Source organism: Haemorhous mexicanus, chromosome 10 (genome assembly GCF_027477595.1).
Source record: "Haemorhous mexicanus isolate bHaeMex1 chromosome 10, bHaeMex1.pri, whole genome shotgun sequence".
NCBI lineage: Eukaryota > Metazoa > Chordata > Aves > Passeriformes > Fringillidae > Haemorhous > Haemorhous mexicanus.
In genome coordinates this window covers 25,762,060-25,779,819 of record NC_082350.1, presented here as the reverse complement: position 1 = coordinate 25,779,819, position 17,760 = coordinate 25,762,060, and the positions used below count along the sequence as shown (strand labels likewise).

At 51.5% G+C, this 17,760-nt stretch overlaps 2 protein-coding genes across 4 annotated transcripts in view; one reads left to right on the top strand and one right to left on the bottom strand.

Moving 5' to 3' along the window:
* The window catches only part of MME (membrane metalloendopeptidase), a 32,967-nt gene extending 29,511 nt beyond the window's left edge, over nt 1-3,456 (top strand). For all 3 annotated transcript variants that reach the window (XM_059855896.1, XM_059855894.1, XM_059855895.1), the window contains one exon: nt 2,096-3,456. In XM_059855896.1, the coding sequence (XP_059711879.1) occupies nt 2,096-2,195 (100 nt within the window). In that variant the 3' untranslated portion in view covers nt 2,196-3,456. The remainder of the gene's footprint in view (nt 1-2,095) is intronic.
* Nucleotides 3,457-7,094: 3,638 nt separating this feature from the next.
* On the bottom strand, nt 7,095-11,223 carry STRIT1 (small transmembrane regulator of ion transport 1). The gene is made up of 3 exons (XM_059855893.1): nt 11,196-11,223; nt 9,188-9,343; nt 7,095-7,195 (listed from the first exon to the last, which is right to left on the bottom strand). The coding sequence occupies exons 1-2, from the start codon at nt 11,206-11,208 to the stop codon at nt 9,249-9,251; spliced, it is 108 nt and encodes a 35-aa protein (XP_059711876.1). The 5' UTR covers nt 11,209-11,223; the 3' UTR covers nt 7,095-7,195; nt 9,188-9,248.
* Between the last annotated feature and the right edge of the window lie 6,537 nt (nt 11,224-17,760).

The following is a 17,760-nucleotide window of genomic DNA, read 5'->3' as shown; positions in this document are numbered from 1 at the left end:
CCCACAATAGCTCCTGACAGGGTTCTTGTACACCAACAGCACTGATGAACTTTCATCCTCCACTGAAGTCACAGGTAGAATCAGTGGGAGATCACTGCCCCTCCCTCTCAGCAAACCCATGTGCTGTGGTACAACAGCAGATGTGCACTCTGTGTCTGGTGTGCTCAGCCAGCCCTCCCAAGACCAGCTGGGCTCAATTCAGTAGAGCCATGCAGGAAATGTGGCTGCTCAGGGTGCGAGCCTTTGAGCCAGACCAGGATCTTTTCTTTTTATCTGAAGTCAGAGCAGCCTATTCATCAGCAGTGTAACAATGTGCTCTAATAAACCTGCTTGGTCCCATGCCACGGTATCAGTGGTAGTGCAGCCATCACAGCATCTGCTGGAAGGCTGAGTCATCTCCAGGCTCCGTGTCCACAACAGCCAGGCTCTGTGCTGATACAATCCACTACATTAATCCCAGTATCTCTCTTTCAGCGCTTTTCAGCAAACCTTGTTTACCCCCCACGCTCAGATCTTTGGTGAAAGCAGCGACTGTTCCTCGCTGTTCTCGCCTGCTCCCACTGCGGGTGGGTTGTGCTATCTGGGATCTCTCCCAGAGGCAGTTTGTGCACCAGCTCCTACAGCCATTCCTGTCTGGTCTCAGTGCTAATGAGGCTCCAGAGGCCCTTCAGAACCTCAGCACATCTGATGTGGACGAGGTACAAGGCCTTTGAAGCTGACTGGTTCAGCATCTCAGTGCAACAAGCTGTGTTTGTGTGTACCCTGGACACATCACATCGTGCTGTGCTGTCTGTACCTTGGCAGGACAGGCTATAAACTTTACATGCAGTGATACAAGTGTTCATGAGAAACCAGACAACGTCCTCAGAATGGGCAGTCATTTACAGGATGAGGCCCCCTAAGAGCTCTAAAAGAGAAAACATTTCATGAGACATACCCAGAAAATTAACACCTAATAAGATACTACACAAGTGTCACGGAGGCTCCCAAGGTGCCTTTTTTGATTATTATCTGGGAGTGCAATGAGCCTTTTCAATACCTGCTACTGTGGGCTGCTTCTCCTTGCAAGTAGAACAGGCAGCTCCTCATAGAAATTGTTAATTGCAGAGCATCCCGTTTTAGCAGTCCTTGTTCACTGGAGCACTGAAGCACAGCTAGATCACCAAAATGCATGAGGTTTCTGACAACCCTTTTTCTGTGCCATCTCCTGTTCCACTGCTGGCTCCCAAGACCAGGGAGTCACTTTTGGCCTTCTAGAACAACTGAAGTATTGCAGCTGTCACTGCTGAACTTCACCTCAGCTTCTGTGGGCACACCCTGGTTCTCATGATGAACATAATTCTCAGAATAATCATTAATTACTCAAAGAAACAGTTCTTTAAAGAACTTGTGGGCCACAATCAGTGTCCATCAGTATCTGTATTTGACCTGTTTCCCTGCATAGGTATGTGCTGCTGTATTCCCAATCCTGAAGGAACAAGTGACTCTTAGCAGATCTAAGAGTCACACATGTTCACAATTACACACATAAAATCAGCCTTAGCTGGAATGGCCTCATACTCACTTCCCATGTTGAGTGGAAAGCCATTGTTTGTATGAGACTCTTTGCCAGAAAACTCATTCACTGGAAAGTCTGTGCAGAACGCCCAGAGGAGCAGCATGATCTCAGTCAAAACCTGGTTGGTGTAAAAATGTAAATGAACATTCACTGACGAGTTACCACCACAGCCCTTGACCTCAGGGTCTTGTTTTCCCTTCACCAAGAAACTTGTCAGCAAAACGGAGCTGAAAAAACCCTCAGTGAAAACTACTGACAAGTGAGAAATCTGTTCTGGGGGAAAGAACTGGCTTGTGAGAGCCAGCCATGAGGAGGGGACAGGTCCTGTATTTCTGGGGTTGCAATAGGGGCAAGACAAACTGAAGAAGAAAACACAGCCAGCCCTTGAGGTGAAATGAAGCAAGTCAGAGCTCAGCAGCAGGGCGTTCCCCACGCTACACTGAGGTGACACAACAAAACAAGTTACAAAATACGGGTCATGTTGTTTGTTTGAAACCCGGGCGAGTGGCAATGACAGCGTGTTGATTTGTTTTAAAGGGTCCTGGGGTCACTGCAGAACTCCCCAGAGTTTTCAGAAGCCTTTTCATGCACCACGAGAGACAACATGGACCCTGCCAACAAGTGCCGCGTCTGGTGACGGACTGCAAACCTCACATCTCAAGGAGCTTTCCAGGACAAGAGACCTTTGCAGCTGGTTTTGAGAAGGGGAGGAGGGAAGAAAGCTGAGTGGAATTTGCTGGAGACATGGCTGTAATCCTTGGTAAACATGCAAACCCCAAACGATCACCCGTGGCAGCACGGAAGGCAGCGCTGGCTGCCTGGCTGCCTCTCCCCCAGAGCCCTGCAGGACCCAACTCACCTGGCAGTGCACAGCCACACCTCACCTGCAGTGTAACCCTGCCCACAGCCAGAGGGATTCATTCTGAAATGGCAAACTATAGCACATGATCCCCCCGGGTCGGGAAATGCAGATTTCTGATCAGGGCAGGAAGAAGGACTCAGTGAGACACATTTTAGCCATCACAACACGACAGAGACAGCAGTTCATGTCCCAGTGTCAGACTCTGCACCCTCTGCTGTTGCAGGGAATCTGTTCTACCAAATGTTTTCATTTTTACTTGAAACCATTTATACAAGAGGAGTCCAAAGACCTGCTGTACTTCAGTAACTTCTCACTAATTACTCCAGCGTGTATTACCTGAAGTCTCTATTTACAACAGTTAATTTACAGCTTTCCAGCCCAAATGAAATTGTAGGTAATTTATTAATTTCTGTACTTATAATCTGTAAGATTGTGATCAAAGACCCTTTCACCATTTTCTAAGCTTTATCTTGCTTTCTCTAAAGTCGCTCTTTTTTAAAATTTCTAGTAATGTATAAATCATAGTTTTTATATTTAAATCTTGAGCTACACTTTTGACTTGAAGTATTGTAACATATTTTATCAGTGGCTGCATAGAACTGGGAAATTGGACTAAAGCATGGTATCGGGCAATAAGATAAAGCCTACAAAACTGAGCTCTCTAATGGAGGGCACAAACATGGGAGTTTTCAGGCTGACTGTCAGTGCTTAGGCTCTGATCCTGCACATAACTCGTACGTGTTCTGATCAATATCAGACCTCACATCAGGAAAGCTGCACAGCTGATTGCAAGAGGCTGAAGGAGCTTTAAGTAAGAGGGTAAAAGGCTTTAAATCTGCAATGATATGTCTTAAACATCCTCATGCAGATTGCAAAGGAACTTACTGCTTTGTTTATCAAAGCAAAGACATTTGCAAACCAAGTACCAGATACCTCAGATGACTGCTACAATAGGTCTATTTAAAAACCTATGTCCTTTTAGCTGTTTGTCATCTGATCAAAACATTTTGATAATAAACTGAAATTATGAGCCAAATGCAGTGCGTGTTCTTCAGAGGAATCATGAAAATACAAATTCTCTGCAAATAGATGTCAGTGCTTGCCCCTGAGCCCCACAGAAAACAGAGACCACGACAAACAAATCCCTCTCACAGCTCCAGGCCCGGCTTTGCGCAGGAGCGAGCCTCTCACAGAGGGGACACCCGGAGCGCCTCTGTTTTCGCACAGAAACCAACATTTCACAGCTCCGCACAGCTCTGCACAGAACGAGGACCAAAAAAAATCTCGGGCGCTCGGAGGGAGCCAGAACGGGGCTGCAGACGGAGCGCAGAGCCAGGCGGGCCCTGCACAGGTGAGGGAGGCCCTCACCTGCGCTGAGCCCGCGGGCCCGGGCGGCCCTGACGGCCCCACCCGCCACTGACCCCGCCTGGAGCTCTTACCTGAGCCGGGGGTCCTGCCTGAGCCGGGGGTCCTGCCTGAGCCGGGGCTGCTCCCTGAGCCGGGGGTCCTGCCTGAGCCGGGGGTCCTGCCTGAGCCGTGCCCGCCGCGGGCCGGGCCGTGCGGAGCTCCAGGTGCCCGCAGGTGCGGGGCTCGGGGCTCACAGCCGGAGAGGCTCCGAGGGTCCCGGGGCTCACAGCGGAGCGGGGCCGGGGGGCTCCGGGGGTCCCGGGGCTCACAGCGGAGCGGGGCCGGGGGGCTCCGAGGGTCCCGGGGCTCACAGCGGAGCGGGGCCGGGGGGCTCCGGGGGTCCCGGGGCTCACACCGGACCTGGGCCGGGGTCTCCGGGGGTCCCGGGGCTCACAGCGTAGCGGGGCCGGGGGGCTCCGGGGGCTCCGAGGGTCCCGGGACTCACACCGGAGCTGGGCCGGGGGGCTCCGGGGCTCCCGGGGCTCACACCGGAGCGGGGCCGGGGGGCTCCGGGGTTTCCCGAGGCTCACAGCGGAGCGGGGCCGGGCGCCCCTGAGCGCGGGGGCAGGTGAGGCAGCGCCCCCCATTGGAGCGCACCTGGCGCGCCCCCGCCCCACCCGGACCGGGACCCGGACCGGACCGGGACCCGCCGCGCGTTGTTCCCTTTGCGCTTCTACCCAGAGCAAGGCAAGGCCCTCAGGTTTGAGGGCATAACGGGGGCCCGGGCACGGGTAAGCCCAGGTGTGTGAGGCACTGCAAGAACAGCCGGGAGCAGGTGAACCTCCTCCCTGGGCGGGTGTCAGCCTCTGGGGCAGGAGAGACACAGCAGGTGGGCAAAGCGCCCTGGAGCCACTGTCCTTGGCTCGGGACTGGGAATGTCCCACCTCAAACCAGCTCTGGTTCACAGGCAGGTGTTATCCCTGTCCCACACCAGCTCTGGTTCACAGGCAGGTGTTATCCCTGTCCCACCCCAGCTCTGGTTCACAGGCAGGTGTTATCCCTGTCCCACACTAGTTCTGGTTCACAGGCAGGTGTTGTCCCTGTCCCACACCAGCTCTGGTTCACAGGCAGGTGTTATCCCTGTCCCACACCAGCTCTGGTTCACAGGCAGGTGTTATCCCTGTCCCACACCAGCTCTGGTTCACAGGCAGGTGTTATCCCCAGGGCTCTGCTCTGCACCAGTCATGCTCTGTGTACACCAAGGCCCTTAAATGGGATTAGGAGCACTGAAGGAATATAAACATGAGCCTGGAGGTTTCCAGGATGTCGCATGCAGCATCCCAGGACAGGGGGACAGACACTCCCTACTCGATTTACTGCAGGACACAGGGGACACAGGGAAAGGCAGGCAGAGGCCGTGGGGCAAGCCTGGTATCCTACTGTAACAATACTGGGGTGGCCTGGCACTGAGTTATCACCTCGCTTTAGTAGTGGAGCACCAGCATTTTCCAAGAAATCTGAATGTGCATGGTTTTTTCCCCTCAATCACCAGCACCTCTTTGAGAGAAAAGAACCTGGCTCTCAAACACTTGTTTTATTTTTCAGGAATGAAAAACCCCAAACCTTTTCCTACCCCTTTTACCCCCGCATGTGAGGAGAGCTTCACGCTGTGCAGCTGCACCATGAGCAAACACCCGAGTGGGCTGTCTGAAGGTGGTTACAAAAGGTCACTGCAGAGTGCTCAGTGATCTTCCAACAGCGTGGAGGATGCATATTTTCTTGGAATAATCCTCTCTTTATTACCCCATAAAACTGGCAGGAACTTCTGCTTTGTGTACAGCAAGTCAGCTCGATGATATTGACGCCAGCCTAGAAAGTTATTTTGGTTTGCTGTGCCAAATCAGATCTCAAAAATCAGGTAAAGCTAAACCAGATTGCGGTGTTTACATTTTATCTCCGTAACGTTTTAATTGGAAACATTCGATTTCCAGCGCTGTGAGACACCCAAAGAGCTGTTTGGGCCAGCGGGCCCGTTCAGAACTGTTTCCCTCTGTGCCTGGTAAATGAAGTGAGTTGTAAAAACACAGACGTGGTCACTGTGGAGTCACAGCTGGATCAGTCTGGGTGGGCTCAGACACTGAGGAGCTGAGGGGAGACCCTGAGGTGTCTGCTCAGGGTGGGCTCCGGGCTCAGCCAGCCCCTGGCAGGGAGGAGGGGGATGCTCCCACCTGCAGGGACCCCCTGAGGTGCTGCTCAGGTGTCACAGGACACAGCAGCTGTGCAGGCATCCAGAATCTCCAGGGTTTATCCCCTCTCTTTCAGGACATCTGATGAGACTGGACCCCCTCTGCCTCAGTTCATTCCCAGGTGAAGAAAGCCTGTGCTAAGACAATTCCCAAATGGAATGTCACACTTCAGCGCTCCTGCTGACTGCTGGAGGGGCCCAGGAATGTTCGTGGCTGCACCACGGCCAAATCTATTTGTGTTTCCATTCCTAAAGCTCAACAGACAGTGCCCACAGATGGAGACAGGATGTCTGACTGATGTGCCTTCCTCACATTCTCAAAATTATACAAATTATGTGAGCAGGAGTAAAAAAATTAGTTTCTTTCTCTATTTAACCCCATCAGGGGTTGTTAAGAGTTTTTTCACATTCCCTTAAACATACATTTTGCTGGGATCTTCCAGATATGCCTCTCACAATCAGTCCTCTGCTTTAACTGGGGGTTGAATTATTAATGATTTCATCTTCTCAGAACTGCAGTTCTTCAGTAGAAAAATCTTCATGCTCAAAAGCCCAGAGCTGTCAGTGAAAATGCAGTGATCTGATGCTCAGTTGTGATTTAAATGGCAAAGTCACTGGAAGTTCACATGGCTTATTACTGACTGGGGGAGTGAGTATAATTATCTCCAATTCTAATTAAAAAGGCAAACCCCCAGCACAAGGCACGGAGGACCCCTGGTGAGCCTGAGGTTCAGACACAGCTGTACAGCCCTCCCAGCCCCCAGTAAGCCTGGGGTTTTCTTTTCCAAGGACATGCAATGCTTCTGTTTCATAACAATAGAGTCCAACAGATTTTACCCATAATAAGGCTAAAAATACTTGCCCAGGCCCCATGAGAAATTAACCCTTGCCTGTTTCTACCAAGCTTGAAGTTCCTTAGCTGGTAGCAGCTGTTTTAAAAGTTTCCTGTTCAGCAAGCAGGTGGGATCTGACCTACCAGGAGATTGCAAAAACCACTCCCTAAATTGCAAATTATCTGAGACAGGGAAATTGGTTTGGTGATTCTTCCTATTGGATAAAAAGTGTGCACAACATTTACATGGTTGATATTAAAAATAACTCATTTTATATGTATTTTAGTAATTAGAAATCTAAACTGAACTTCTGTGTTCTTCTCATCAACTTCATTGTAGGTTCTTCTCACCTGTAAGACACAGAAAAAGAGCATTTTAAAGGGTGGCAGTGCCAGGTAGGGCAGGGGAGGCTGCTGTGTGACACTGCTGTCACTGCAGGGCTCTGTGTGTGAAACTGCTGTCACTGCAGGGCTGTGTGACACTGCCTTCACTGCAGGGCTGTGTGTGTGACACTGCTGTCACTGCAGGGCTGTGTGACACTGCCGTCACTGCAGGGCTCTGTGTGTGAAACTGCTGTCACTGCAGGGCTGTGTGTGTGTGACACTGCTGTCACTGCAGGGTGCTGTGTGTGACACTGCTGTCACTGCAGGGCTCTGTGTGTGACACTGCTGTCACTGCAGGGTGCTGTGTGTGTGTGACACTGCTGTCACTGCAGGGCTCTGTGTGTGTGTGACACTGCTGTCACTGCAGGGCTGTGTGTGTGACACTGCCCTCACTGCAGGGCTCTGTGTGTGACACTGCTGTCACTGCAGGGCTCTGTGTGTGACTCTGCTGTCACTGCAGGGTGCTGTGTGTGTGACACTGCTGTCACTGCAGGGCTCTGTGTGTGACACTGCCCTCACTGCAGGGCTGTGTGTGTGACACTGCCCTCACTGCAGGGCTGTGTGTGTGACACTGCTGTCACTGCAGGGTGCTGTGTGTGACACTGCTGTCACTGCAGGGCTGTGTGTGACGCTGCTGTCACTGCAGGGCTCTGTGTGTGACACTGCTGAGACTGCAGGGCTGTGTGTGACACTGCTGTCACTGCAGGGCTGTGTGTGACACTGCTGTCACTGCAGGGCTGTGTGTGACACTGCTGTGACTGCAGGGCTGTGTGTGTGACACTGCCCTCACTGCAGGGCTGTGTGTGACACTGCCCTCACTGCAGGGCTCTGTGTGTGACACTGCTGTCACTGCAGGGCTCTGTGTGTGACACTGCCCTCACTGCAGGGCTCTGTGTGTGACACTGCCCTCACTGCAGGGCTGTGTGACACTGCCCTCACTGCAGGGCTCTGTGTGTGACACTGCCGTCACTGCAGGGCTCTGTGTGTGTGACACTGCTGTCACTGCAGGGCTCTGTGTGTGACACTGCTGTCACTGCAGGGCTCTGTGTGTGACACTGCCCTCACTGCAGGGTGCTGTGTGACACCGTCACTTACCGCAGGGCTGTGTGGCACTGCTGTCACTGCAGGGTGCTGTGTGTGTGACACTGCTGTCACTGCAGGGCTCTGTGTGTGTGACACTGCCTTCACTGCAGGGCTGTGTGTGACACTGCTGTCACTGCAGGGCTGTGTGTGTGACACTGCTGTCACTGCCGGGCTGTGTGTGACACTGCCCTCACTGCAGGGTGCTGTGTGACACCGTCACTTACCGCAGGGCTGTGTGACACTGCCCTCACTGCAGGGCTGTGTGTGTGTGACACTGCTGTCACTGCAGGGCTGTGTGTGACACTGCTGTCACTGCAGGGCTGTGTGTGACACTGCCCTCACTGCAGGGCTGTGTGTGACACTGCCATCACTGCAGGGTGCTGTGTGTGACACTGCTGTCACTGCAGGGCTGTGTGTGACACTGCTGTCACTGCAGGGCTCTGTGTGTGACACTGCTGTCACTGCAGGGCTCTGTGTGTGACACTGCCCTCACTGCAGAGTGCTGTCTGACACTGCTGTCACTGCAGGGCTGTGTGTGACACTGCCGTCACTGCAGGGCTGTGTGTGTGACACTGCTGCCACTGCAGGGCTGTGTGTGTGACACTGCCCTCACTGCAGGGCTCTGTGTGACACTGCCGTCACTGCAGGGCTGTGTGTGACACTGCTGCCACTGCAGGGCTGTGTGTGTGACACTGCTGTCACTGCAGGGCTGTGTGTGACACTGCCCTCACTGCAGGGCTGTGTGTGACACTGCCCTCACTGCAGGGTGCTGTGTGACACCGTCACTTACCGCAGGGCTGTGTGGCACTGCTGTCACTGCAGGGCTGTGTGTGTGACACTGCTGTCACTGCAGGGCTGTGTGACACCGTCACTTACCGCAGGGCTGTGTGGCACTGCTGTCACTGCAGGGCTGTGTGGCACTGCCATCCCTCCGAGGTCAGGAGAAGACAATGTACACCATGAGGGCACAGCCCAGGATCCAGCCCAGCGCCAGCAGCACGGGGACAAGCAGGCGGGACAGCGGGGCCTGGGCTGGACAGAACAGAGAACACAGAGCACAGAGCACAGAACAGAACACAGAACACAGAACAGAGAACAGAGAACAGAACACAGAACAGAGAACAGAGAACACAGAGTACAGAACAGAACACAGAACAGAGAACACAGAGCACAGAACAGAACACAGAACAGAGAACACAGAGCACAGAACAGAACAGAGAATACAGAACACAGAGCACAGAACAGAACAGAGAATACAGAACACAGAGCACAGAACAGAACAGAGAATACAGAACACAGAGCACGGAACACAGAACACAGAACAGAGACACAGGGTCAGTGACACCGGCAGGGACTCGCTGAGCAGATCCCAGCACAGCCAGGACAGGAGGTGGGCATGTCCAGCGTGCTGAGCCATGGCTCAGCTGCTCAGCAGGCCTAGACCAGCTCAGGGGGGCCCAGGGCAGGCCCAGGTTCTCTGTGGAGCACACGGGAAGCAGGACTGTGTGACACTGCCATCACTGGACTGGCTTCACACCTCCAGACAACAGCAGAATTTTATGGACCCTTCTGTTGGTTTCCTGCAAGCAGCACACCCTTGCCAGAAAGCAGAACAACCTTTGAGATCCTGTTACTTACCAGTATATTACACCTCTTACAGCACATCTTTACACAGGTAATAGAGTTACAGGTTTTTGAAGGGATTAATGAATTGTGTAAAACTATCCACACCACCTTGCACTGTTCAGATCCACCAGGCAGACTCAGAGGGATTTAAGGACTGACACATTGCTGTTCTAAAGCTCTGCACAGCACATCTGTCTCACCAAAACATTGCACAGTGTGTCTGCCAGAGGGGCAGATCTGCAGGGGCTGCCATGAAAATATTAAACACATAAACACAGTAAAAAATCCTGCCCCAAAGCCGGGTGTCCTTTTGCCCCAGGGGAGCCCCTCACTGTTTCATTTGGACCTTCTCTGCTGTGGCACCAGGTGAGGCTGCTGGGATGGTTTCCCTGCACTTTCTCTGAAGGTCTAATCACAAAGGCAGGGCTGGATCCTGCTGGGGGCACAGAGGGGTTTGGCAGAGCTCTGCTGATGCTGCTGACTTAGGGGAGCTCCAGTTTAAACCAGTATCAGGGTAACTTCTGGGGCTATCAATGAAAACTCAATAAATAGTGATCAGTGTCCTTTTGTACCTTAGCAGAAACTCAGATATCTATCAAACTCTAGATACCAGAGTCAATGGTGCAAAAAAACCCAGGAGAAAAGTCTTTAAAAACTTTGAACAAAGCTATGAAAAACTTTGAACATAGCCATGAAGATGTATTAAAAAGTTCCCTTCCCAAGTGTTACCTGAGTAACTGTGCACACAGCACAGCTACAGTTGAAATTTAAGTGAAATAAATAAAAAATTACAATAGTTATATAAAATGCCTTTTATAAACTGCCTTTTCTCCCTGGAGAGAGTGAAGTGTGCTTACAGTGGAAAGGTCATTATTAAAATTTCATTTTGCTCTGATACTTGAGCTTTGTGGGGTTAAAATCTAAATTATTCTGTGTTCACTTGGAGCTCAGCTCCACACAGTATAACAAAAATGCTGTCAAACATAACTCATTTTCCACACTGTCCTATTGTGTCAGCTAACCTGGAATGACAACTACAAAACATAAAGAAAACAAAACTGGTAGGATTCAAAAAGACACAAGGAACCCAAGCTGTTAATAGAATTAGCCTTTAAAGAGATTACACTATCTTACTGAAAAGTAAAATATATCTAGTGTACCAGACAAGAATACAGGTAGCTGAGTGTATTCACACTGCACTGCTCAGATCTATCAATCTCAGTCTGTTATTACATCCACATGTAATTGTGCCTCTTACCTGGTTCTGCCATTCCCCTCTGCTACTTTAACAGCAGGTTAAGGTTTGCCTCTGCAGTTGCTCTGCGAGCCCTGGGATGCTTTAAATAGAGCAATATTTGGAATGTGCTGCAGCTGCCTGGCTCACTGGTGCCAGGCCTTGGCTCTAAGCATTCAATTGTCTAAAAAGGCAGGAACCCTGGGGTTCAAGGTTACCTCTGCCTGTTCCTCCAACTGCACCTCTGTTTCAGAGCAGTCTGACTGCAGAGGGGTCTGTTTCTTGAAGAGGGAGGGAAACAAGGCTGAAAACTGCTTTATGGTCTCTTTACAGGCATGAAGCCCCCCTGGTAAATGCAGCTCACACTCATGAGCACCCCTGTACCTCCAGCACGACAGGGACCTGCTGTGGTCTGAGTCCCCCACGCTTCTCTCACCCCTCTCCCATGGAAAACCCAGCCAAGGCCTGCTCAGGGTTCCTGTGCAGCTACCCCTGTGGTTACCAGCTCTCTGCCCAGCACCTCCAGCTCGCTGCTACTTGCAGGAGAAGCTCAGCCCCAAGGCAGGGCTGCTTTGCAGGGATCCCTGCTCAGGGCAGGGCAGGAATGTGTCCTGCATCACCCCTGGCAGGGACAGCCCTTCCCCAGCACCCCTCAGGAAGGGGATTGCACTACTGCTTCTCCAAAATGGGAGCAGCCTCACAACAAAGCTCAGGCCTGTCTAACACTTTATCATCAGCCTATCACAACATTCTGAGACACGAGAATAAACCATGAGCTTCACTTTCTTTGTCTGGCTTTGCCAAAAAGCAAATCCTTTTGGGATAAGCTCCAATTTGTTGTGAAAAGAAATATGACTCTGTGTAGAATATTTATTGGAAAAAAAAAAATCTCTGATACAATAACTTTGTTGGCTGCACAGCTGTTCCTGTAAGAATCCTATCTGGCTTGGTTCTGCTAATTATATCTATCCATCTGATCTCATGGAAATAATTTCCAGCAGGAATCATGTATTCCTGACAAGACCATCTGACCTTCAGGGATTGGGATCCTTCCAGGCCCAGCTGCCACAAGCAAGGGCAGCGAGTGACTGCAGCTCACACCAGTTTGGGTACTGCTCCCCAGTGAGTGCTGCCCTGCACGTCCACAGCTGGACCACAGGAGATCAAAGCTGTAACTGCAGCAGAGACAGTAACAATACAGACATTCTTTTAAACAACACATCTTCTCTTGGGAACTGAGGAATGGACTGCGGACATCAGTTCTACAACAGACCTCAGTCCAACAGCCCAAAGCAGAGGGACAGTTTCAAAATACAAGAACAAGGAGAGGACACAAGGCTTAAGAAAATACTCAGAATGATCTGTGGCAAAACACAGCTACTGCTCTGCTGCTGAAGAACAGCAATTCCCTCCTTTCTATGGGTGTGCCCAATTACTTGGTTTAAGTTTCTCCCCCTCGGTGCTGGGACACTGAGATACTCTGTCTCCAGAGTCACACTCCGATGGGCTGTTGGGCTCAGAAACAAGATTCCTTTTCAGCCTCCAGCTCACTGAGGTGCTCAGACAGTTTTGTCTCAGGGCAACCTTTGGAGCAGCCTCTGGGATTTCAATCATTTCAAATGCTTTAAATGTCTGCAGTGCTGCAAGGGAGTTAGGGCCAAAATTAGGAGGAAGAACAGGGTAAGGCAGCAGGGCTGCAAGGCTTTCTGTGAGAGAAGCAATTTTAAGGGGAAAAATCCTTTTAGTGGCTGGTGTTTGGGCAGGAACTGTCAGAACCTCACTGACCTCCCCCCTTTGCAAAGCAAATTGGCCATTTTTAGTGTCAAAATACCCAGTATGTTCAGAGCACATCCCAGTCTTCATCACTGCATCAGCAGCCAGAGATCAAATCTGGAAAGTCACATTTCTGTCTTTGTTGATGTACTTGTAAGCTCTGGGAATCCGAACCCATATCCAGGAGGCTGGCAAAGCAATGTTTTGTTTTACAAATTCTATATGATCCCTATAAATAACTGCAGCCTACAGAGCTTTAGAAGGACAGACCAACTCATCTTCACAAAGGGAATGCTCCAAGTAATAAAATCTTTATAGCTTTGTAATACTGGTATTAATTTTTAAATCATATTTCTTTTAATTGATCTTTATTCCTTTAAGAGAAAACCCTGATTTATTAGCGACTCAAAAGCCAAGTTTATATGCCTTGAATTACTTTATGACTTTCCCATACTCTCTTGTGACCTGCAGACTAACATATGAGAATATCAGATTATTGCATTCACAAAATAGGTTTATGTGTGGAAAATTTGTCTAATGAAATGCATTTTATTAGTCACACCAATCTTAGCATTTGAAAGCTCCCTTAAAAATTACTAGACATTACTTCTACTCACATCTACATCATGAAAATAAAGGCTGATTTATTTGATAACTATGCAGCCAAAGACCTGAAAAAATCCATGTATTAAGTTACTAAATAATTAATTAATTAATTCCACATGGTGCTTCCTAGGGCTCTGGGTCTACACATCATTTCTGCTGGCAGAGAGGAGCATCACCCAGCTGAGTGCTGAGATACCTGCAAAACCCAGAGCAGATATGATGGGAAAGAGCAGGGCAGAGATCCCCATGAGCCATTGCTGGGTCAGTCCCCACTGGGGTCCCAGAATAGCAGTGATATTGCTGGGGTTTGCCTCTGAGCAGCTCCAGTTCCTGGCAGCTGAGGGCTGGAAATTCCTCCAGAGCTGGCACAGGCATGGCCCCATCTCCCTGAGACCTCACTCACCAGGGCAGCTCCTGGGATCCCTGGGGCCCCGCAGAGCTGGGGGTGAGGAGCAGCACGAGGAGCCCAGGGCACAGCCCAGGAGAGAGCCCAGGGCACAGCCCAGGGCACAGCCCAGGAGAGAGCCCAGGGCACAGCCCAGGAGAGAGCCCAGGGCACAGCCCAGGGCACAGCCCAGGAGAGAGCCCAGGGCACAGCCCAGGGCACAGCCCAGGAGAGAGCCCAGGGCACAGCCCAGGGCACAGCCCAGGAGAGAGCCCAGGGCACAGCCCAGGGCACAGCCCAGGAGAGAGCCCAGGGCACAGCTCAGGGCACAGCCCAGGAGAGAGCCCAGGGCACAGCCCAGGGCACAGCTCAGGGCACAGCCCAGGAGAGAGCCCAGGAGAGAGCCCAGGGCACAGCTCAGGGCACAGCCCAGGAGAGAGCCCAGGGCACAGCCCAGGGCACAGCTCAGGGCACAGCCCAGGAGAGAGCCCAGGAGAGAGCCCAGGGCACAGCCCAGGGCACAGCCCAGGAGAGAGCCCAGGGCACAGCCCAGGGCACAGCCCAGGAGAGAGCCCAGGGCACAGCCCAGGGATGGCAGCAGCTGAACACAGAGCCCAGTGTCCCACAGGTGATCAGACCAGAGCAGCTCTGCAGCCACATCCTCCCCCTGAGCTGAACAAGCACTGAGCCCCCAGGGACAGCCCAGCCACCAAAGCTGAGCCCCCCAGGGCAGCCCAGCCACCAAGGCTGAGCCCCCCAGGGCCAGCCCAGCCACCAAAGCTGAGCCCCCCAGGGACAGCCACAGGCCAGGTTTCAGGCTCTTCACAGAAAGACTCCACCCATTGCTCCCTGTGCCATGATGATTTTTCTGGAAGGGAAGCCAGCCCATCACACACTGTAAATACCCAGGGTTTATCATCTGAGAAATGGCAGCTTTCTGGAGGATGGGAGCTGTGCTTTATACATTACTGCAACCTGTTGCTGTGGCTTTTACTGTCGACTTGGCATTTTCTTCAGAACTGAAAGGCATTTAATGTGTCACTTGGATTTGCACTGAATCCTAACTCCTGGGCCAAGTTAGACCTCCAGGCTCACCACGCTGCATTTTCCATCTGATTTTTCCACTGTGACAGAACAATGAAGTTAATAATTACTCCATTCTGGTTTTTTGGATGAGAAAAAATAACCTGCAGTGCACTCTGCGTGCAGCAAAGGGTTTGAGGAAGGCTCCCTGGTGCAGGCACAGGAGGTGGTTATGGCCATGAGCCAGAGTCCCCTCTTGCACAGCTCCGTGGTGCTGGCACAAAGCTGGCAGGAGCCCCAGGGCACCCCCAGGGCACCCCCAGCCCCCAAAGTGCCCTGACTGAGCACCACCCCTCACCTGCCAGGGCAGGCTCGGGGCAGGGAAAGTTTCCTCCAGAGGTGGCTGAGGAGGGGAGGCAGCAGAGCAGCAGGCAGCAGCCACCTGGAACACTCCAACAAGGGTTCTACCAGGGTGCTCTGCCTGATCCCAGCACAGGGCTGGGAACAGCCAGAGACTGGGTCACATTTTTGGCTGCTCCTTTGTTCCTACTCCTGGAAAACAAGGGATGTGCTCAGCTGGGATGTGTGTCCCAGCTCTTGGTTCAGCCCCACATTTCCTGGTGGAAAACAGCTGACCAGAGTGAAGATGCTGCACTCACGACCAACCACTGGCCTGTGTAACTCAGCTCATGTGCTGGGCAAAGTCAGCTGAAAACATCTTTATTTGATCTTACTGTGTCCTCTGAAAGAACACTGGCTTGTGCCAGCAAGGAACACAATGGCAAAACACAAACTGGCTGAAGAAAAAAGGGTGTGCTCATTATCATAAGCTGTGAAAGACTTTCTAAAATGTCATGTTTGTCTAAGATTTATTTCTTGATTTGACCATTCCAGTTGACCATAAACACTGGATAAAATGGAGCAAGCTAATTTCAATGTCCTCTTTAGAGCAAAATGAAGAATTTCTTCAGAATCTTTTATTCTACATTTTCATAGAATCAGGGAATGGTTAATGTTGGAAAAGACTTTTAAGATCAGCAAGTCCAACCATTGGGGATGTTCCCTCCTTTAGCAGTCCATCTGCCTGAATGAGAACATGAGAGGGATCCTTGTCCTTGCTTTTCCTATAGCTTATATATTCCTTTTTAAATGAACCCTCTGTGGTGGGAAAAATGCACTTTTAAATTTACCATGACAAATCAGTTAATTCAAAAAAGCTTTGCAAGCCTTGAAAAGCTGTGAAGATATTACCAAGTTTTACCTGATCAGTAGTAAAGTTCTCAAAAGCAATAAAAATGGACAATTTCATGCACAAATAAAAAGACAATCTTATTTGTAAGAAGGGAGAAGTTTTTTAGGAGGAAGATGACTGCAACCACCGAGTCCTTGCAGAAAAGGTGTGTGAAGAGCAGCAGCTCCAAACTGGTGCTGCAGTTCCCTCTTGTGACAGGCAGAGCAAACTCCTGTTTGCAGGGAAGCAGGAGGTTCAGGCAGCAGAGCCACTGCAGCTCTGTGCACACACAGAGCTGTGGCTGGGGCATTCCAAACAAACCAAACCTGCTGGTTTTGAAGCATCCCTCGGGGAAGATGTATTCACTCTTCTGGGGCTTTGGAAAAGGAGCCTCCCCACCCCGGGGTGCCTTTGCCCCTGTTCACATTAAATCCCAGAACAGCTGGAGGAAATGAAGCACCTGAACCCCTTCCTCAGCCTGAGGTCCCTCTGGCACTGGCCAGGATGCTCCAGGGTGACAGGCATGGGCACTCTGCCTGCTGTTCAGACCCCCTGAGTAACCAAGGGCAGTATTTGCAGGCAGAAACAGAGACCTGGCTGCTTGTCTGGCATGAGTTCTCCCTGCCCTTCTCATGCCTCCAGGATCTTCACCATATTTCACCCCAAACCAAGCTCCCAGAACTGACTGGGTTGAGCTGTTGGAAGCCAGTTCCTGGCTTGGGTTGGAAGGGACCTTAAAGCCTCTCTTGTTCCACCTCCTGCCATGGGCAGGGACACCCTCCACAGACCTGTCCAACCCTTTAACGTTTGCAGGATGTCACTGAGTGCCAGCTGTGCCCTGCTCACAGCTGGTTAAACACCTGCAGGATGTCACCGAGTGCCAGCTGTGCCCTGCTCACAGCTGGTTAAACACCTGCAGGATGTCACCGAGTGCCAGCTGTGCCCTGCTCACAGCTGGTTAAACACCTGCAGGATGTCACCGAGTGCCAGCTGTGCCCTGCTCACAGCTGGTTAAACACCTGCAGGATGTCACTGAGTGCCAGCTGTGCCCTGCTCACAGCTGGTTAAACACCTGCAGGATGTCACAGTGCCAGCTGTGCCCTGCTCACAGCTGGTTAAACACCTGCAGGATGTCACTGAGTGCCAGCTGTGCCCTGCTCACAGCTGGTTAAACACCTGCAGGATGTCACCGAGTGCCAGCTGTGCCCTGAGGACAGCTGGTTAAACACCTGCAGGATGTCACTGAGTGCCAGCTGTGCCCTGCTCACAGCTGGTTAAACACCTGCAGGATGTCACAGTGCCAGCTGTGCCCTGCTCACAGCTGGTTAAACACCTGCAGGATGTCACTGAGTGCCAGCTGTGCCCTGCTCACAGCTGGTTAAACACCTGCAGGATGTCACCGAGTGCCAGCTGTGCCCTGAGGACAGCTGGTTAAACACCTGCAGGATGTCACTGAGTGCCAGCTGTGCCCTGCTCACAGCTGGTTAAACACCTGCAGGATGTCACAGTGCCAGCTGTGCCCTGCTCACAGCTGGTTAAACACCTGCAGGATGTCACCAAGTGCCAGCTGT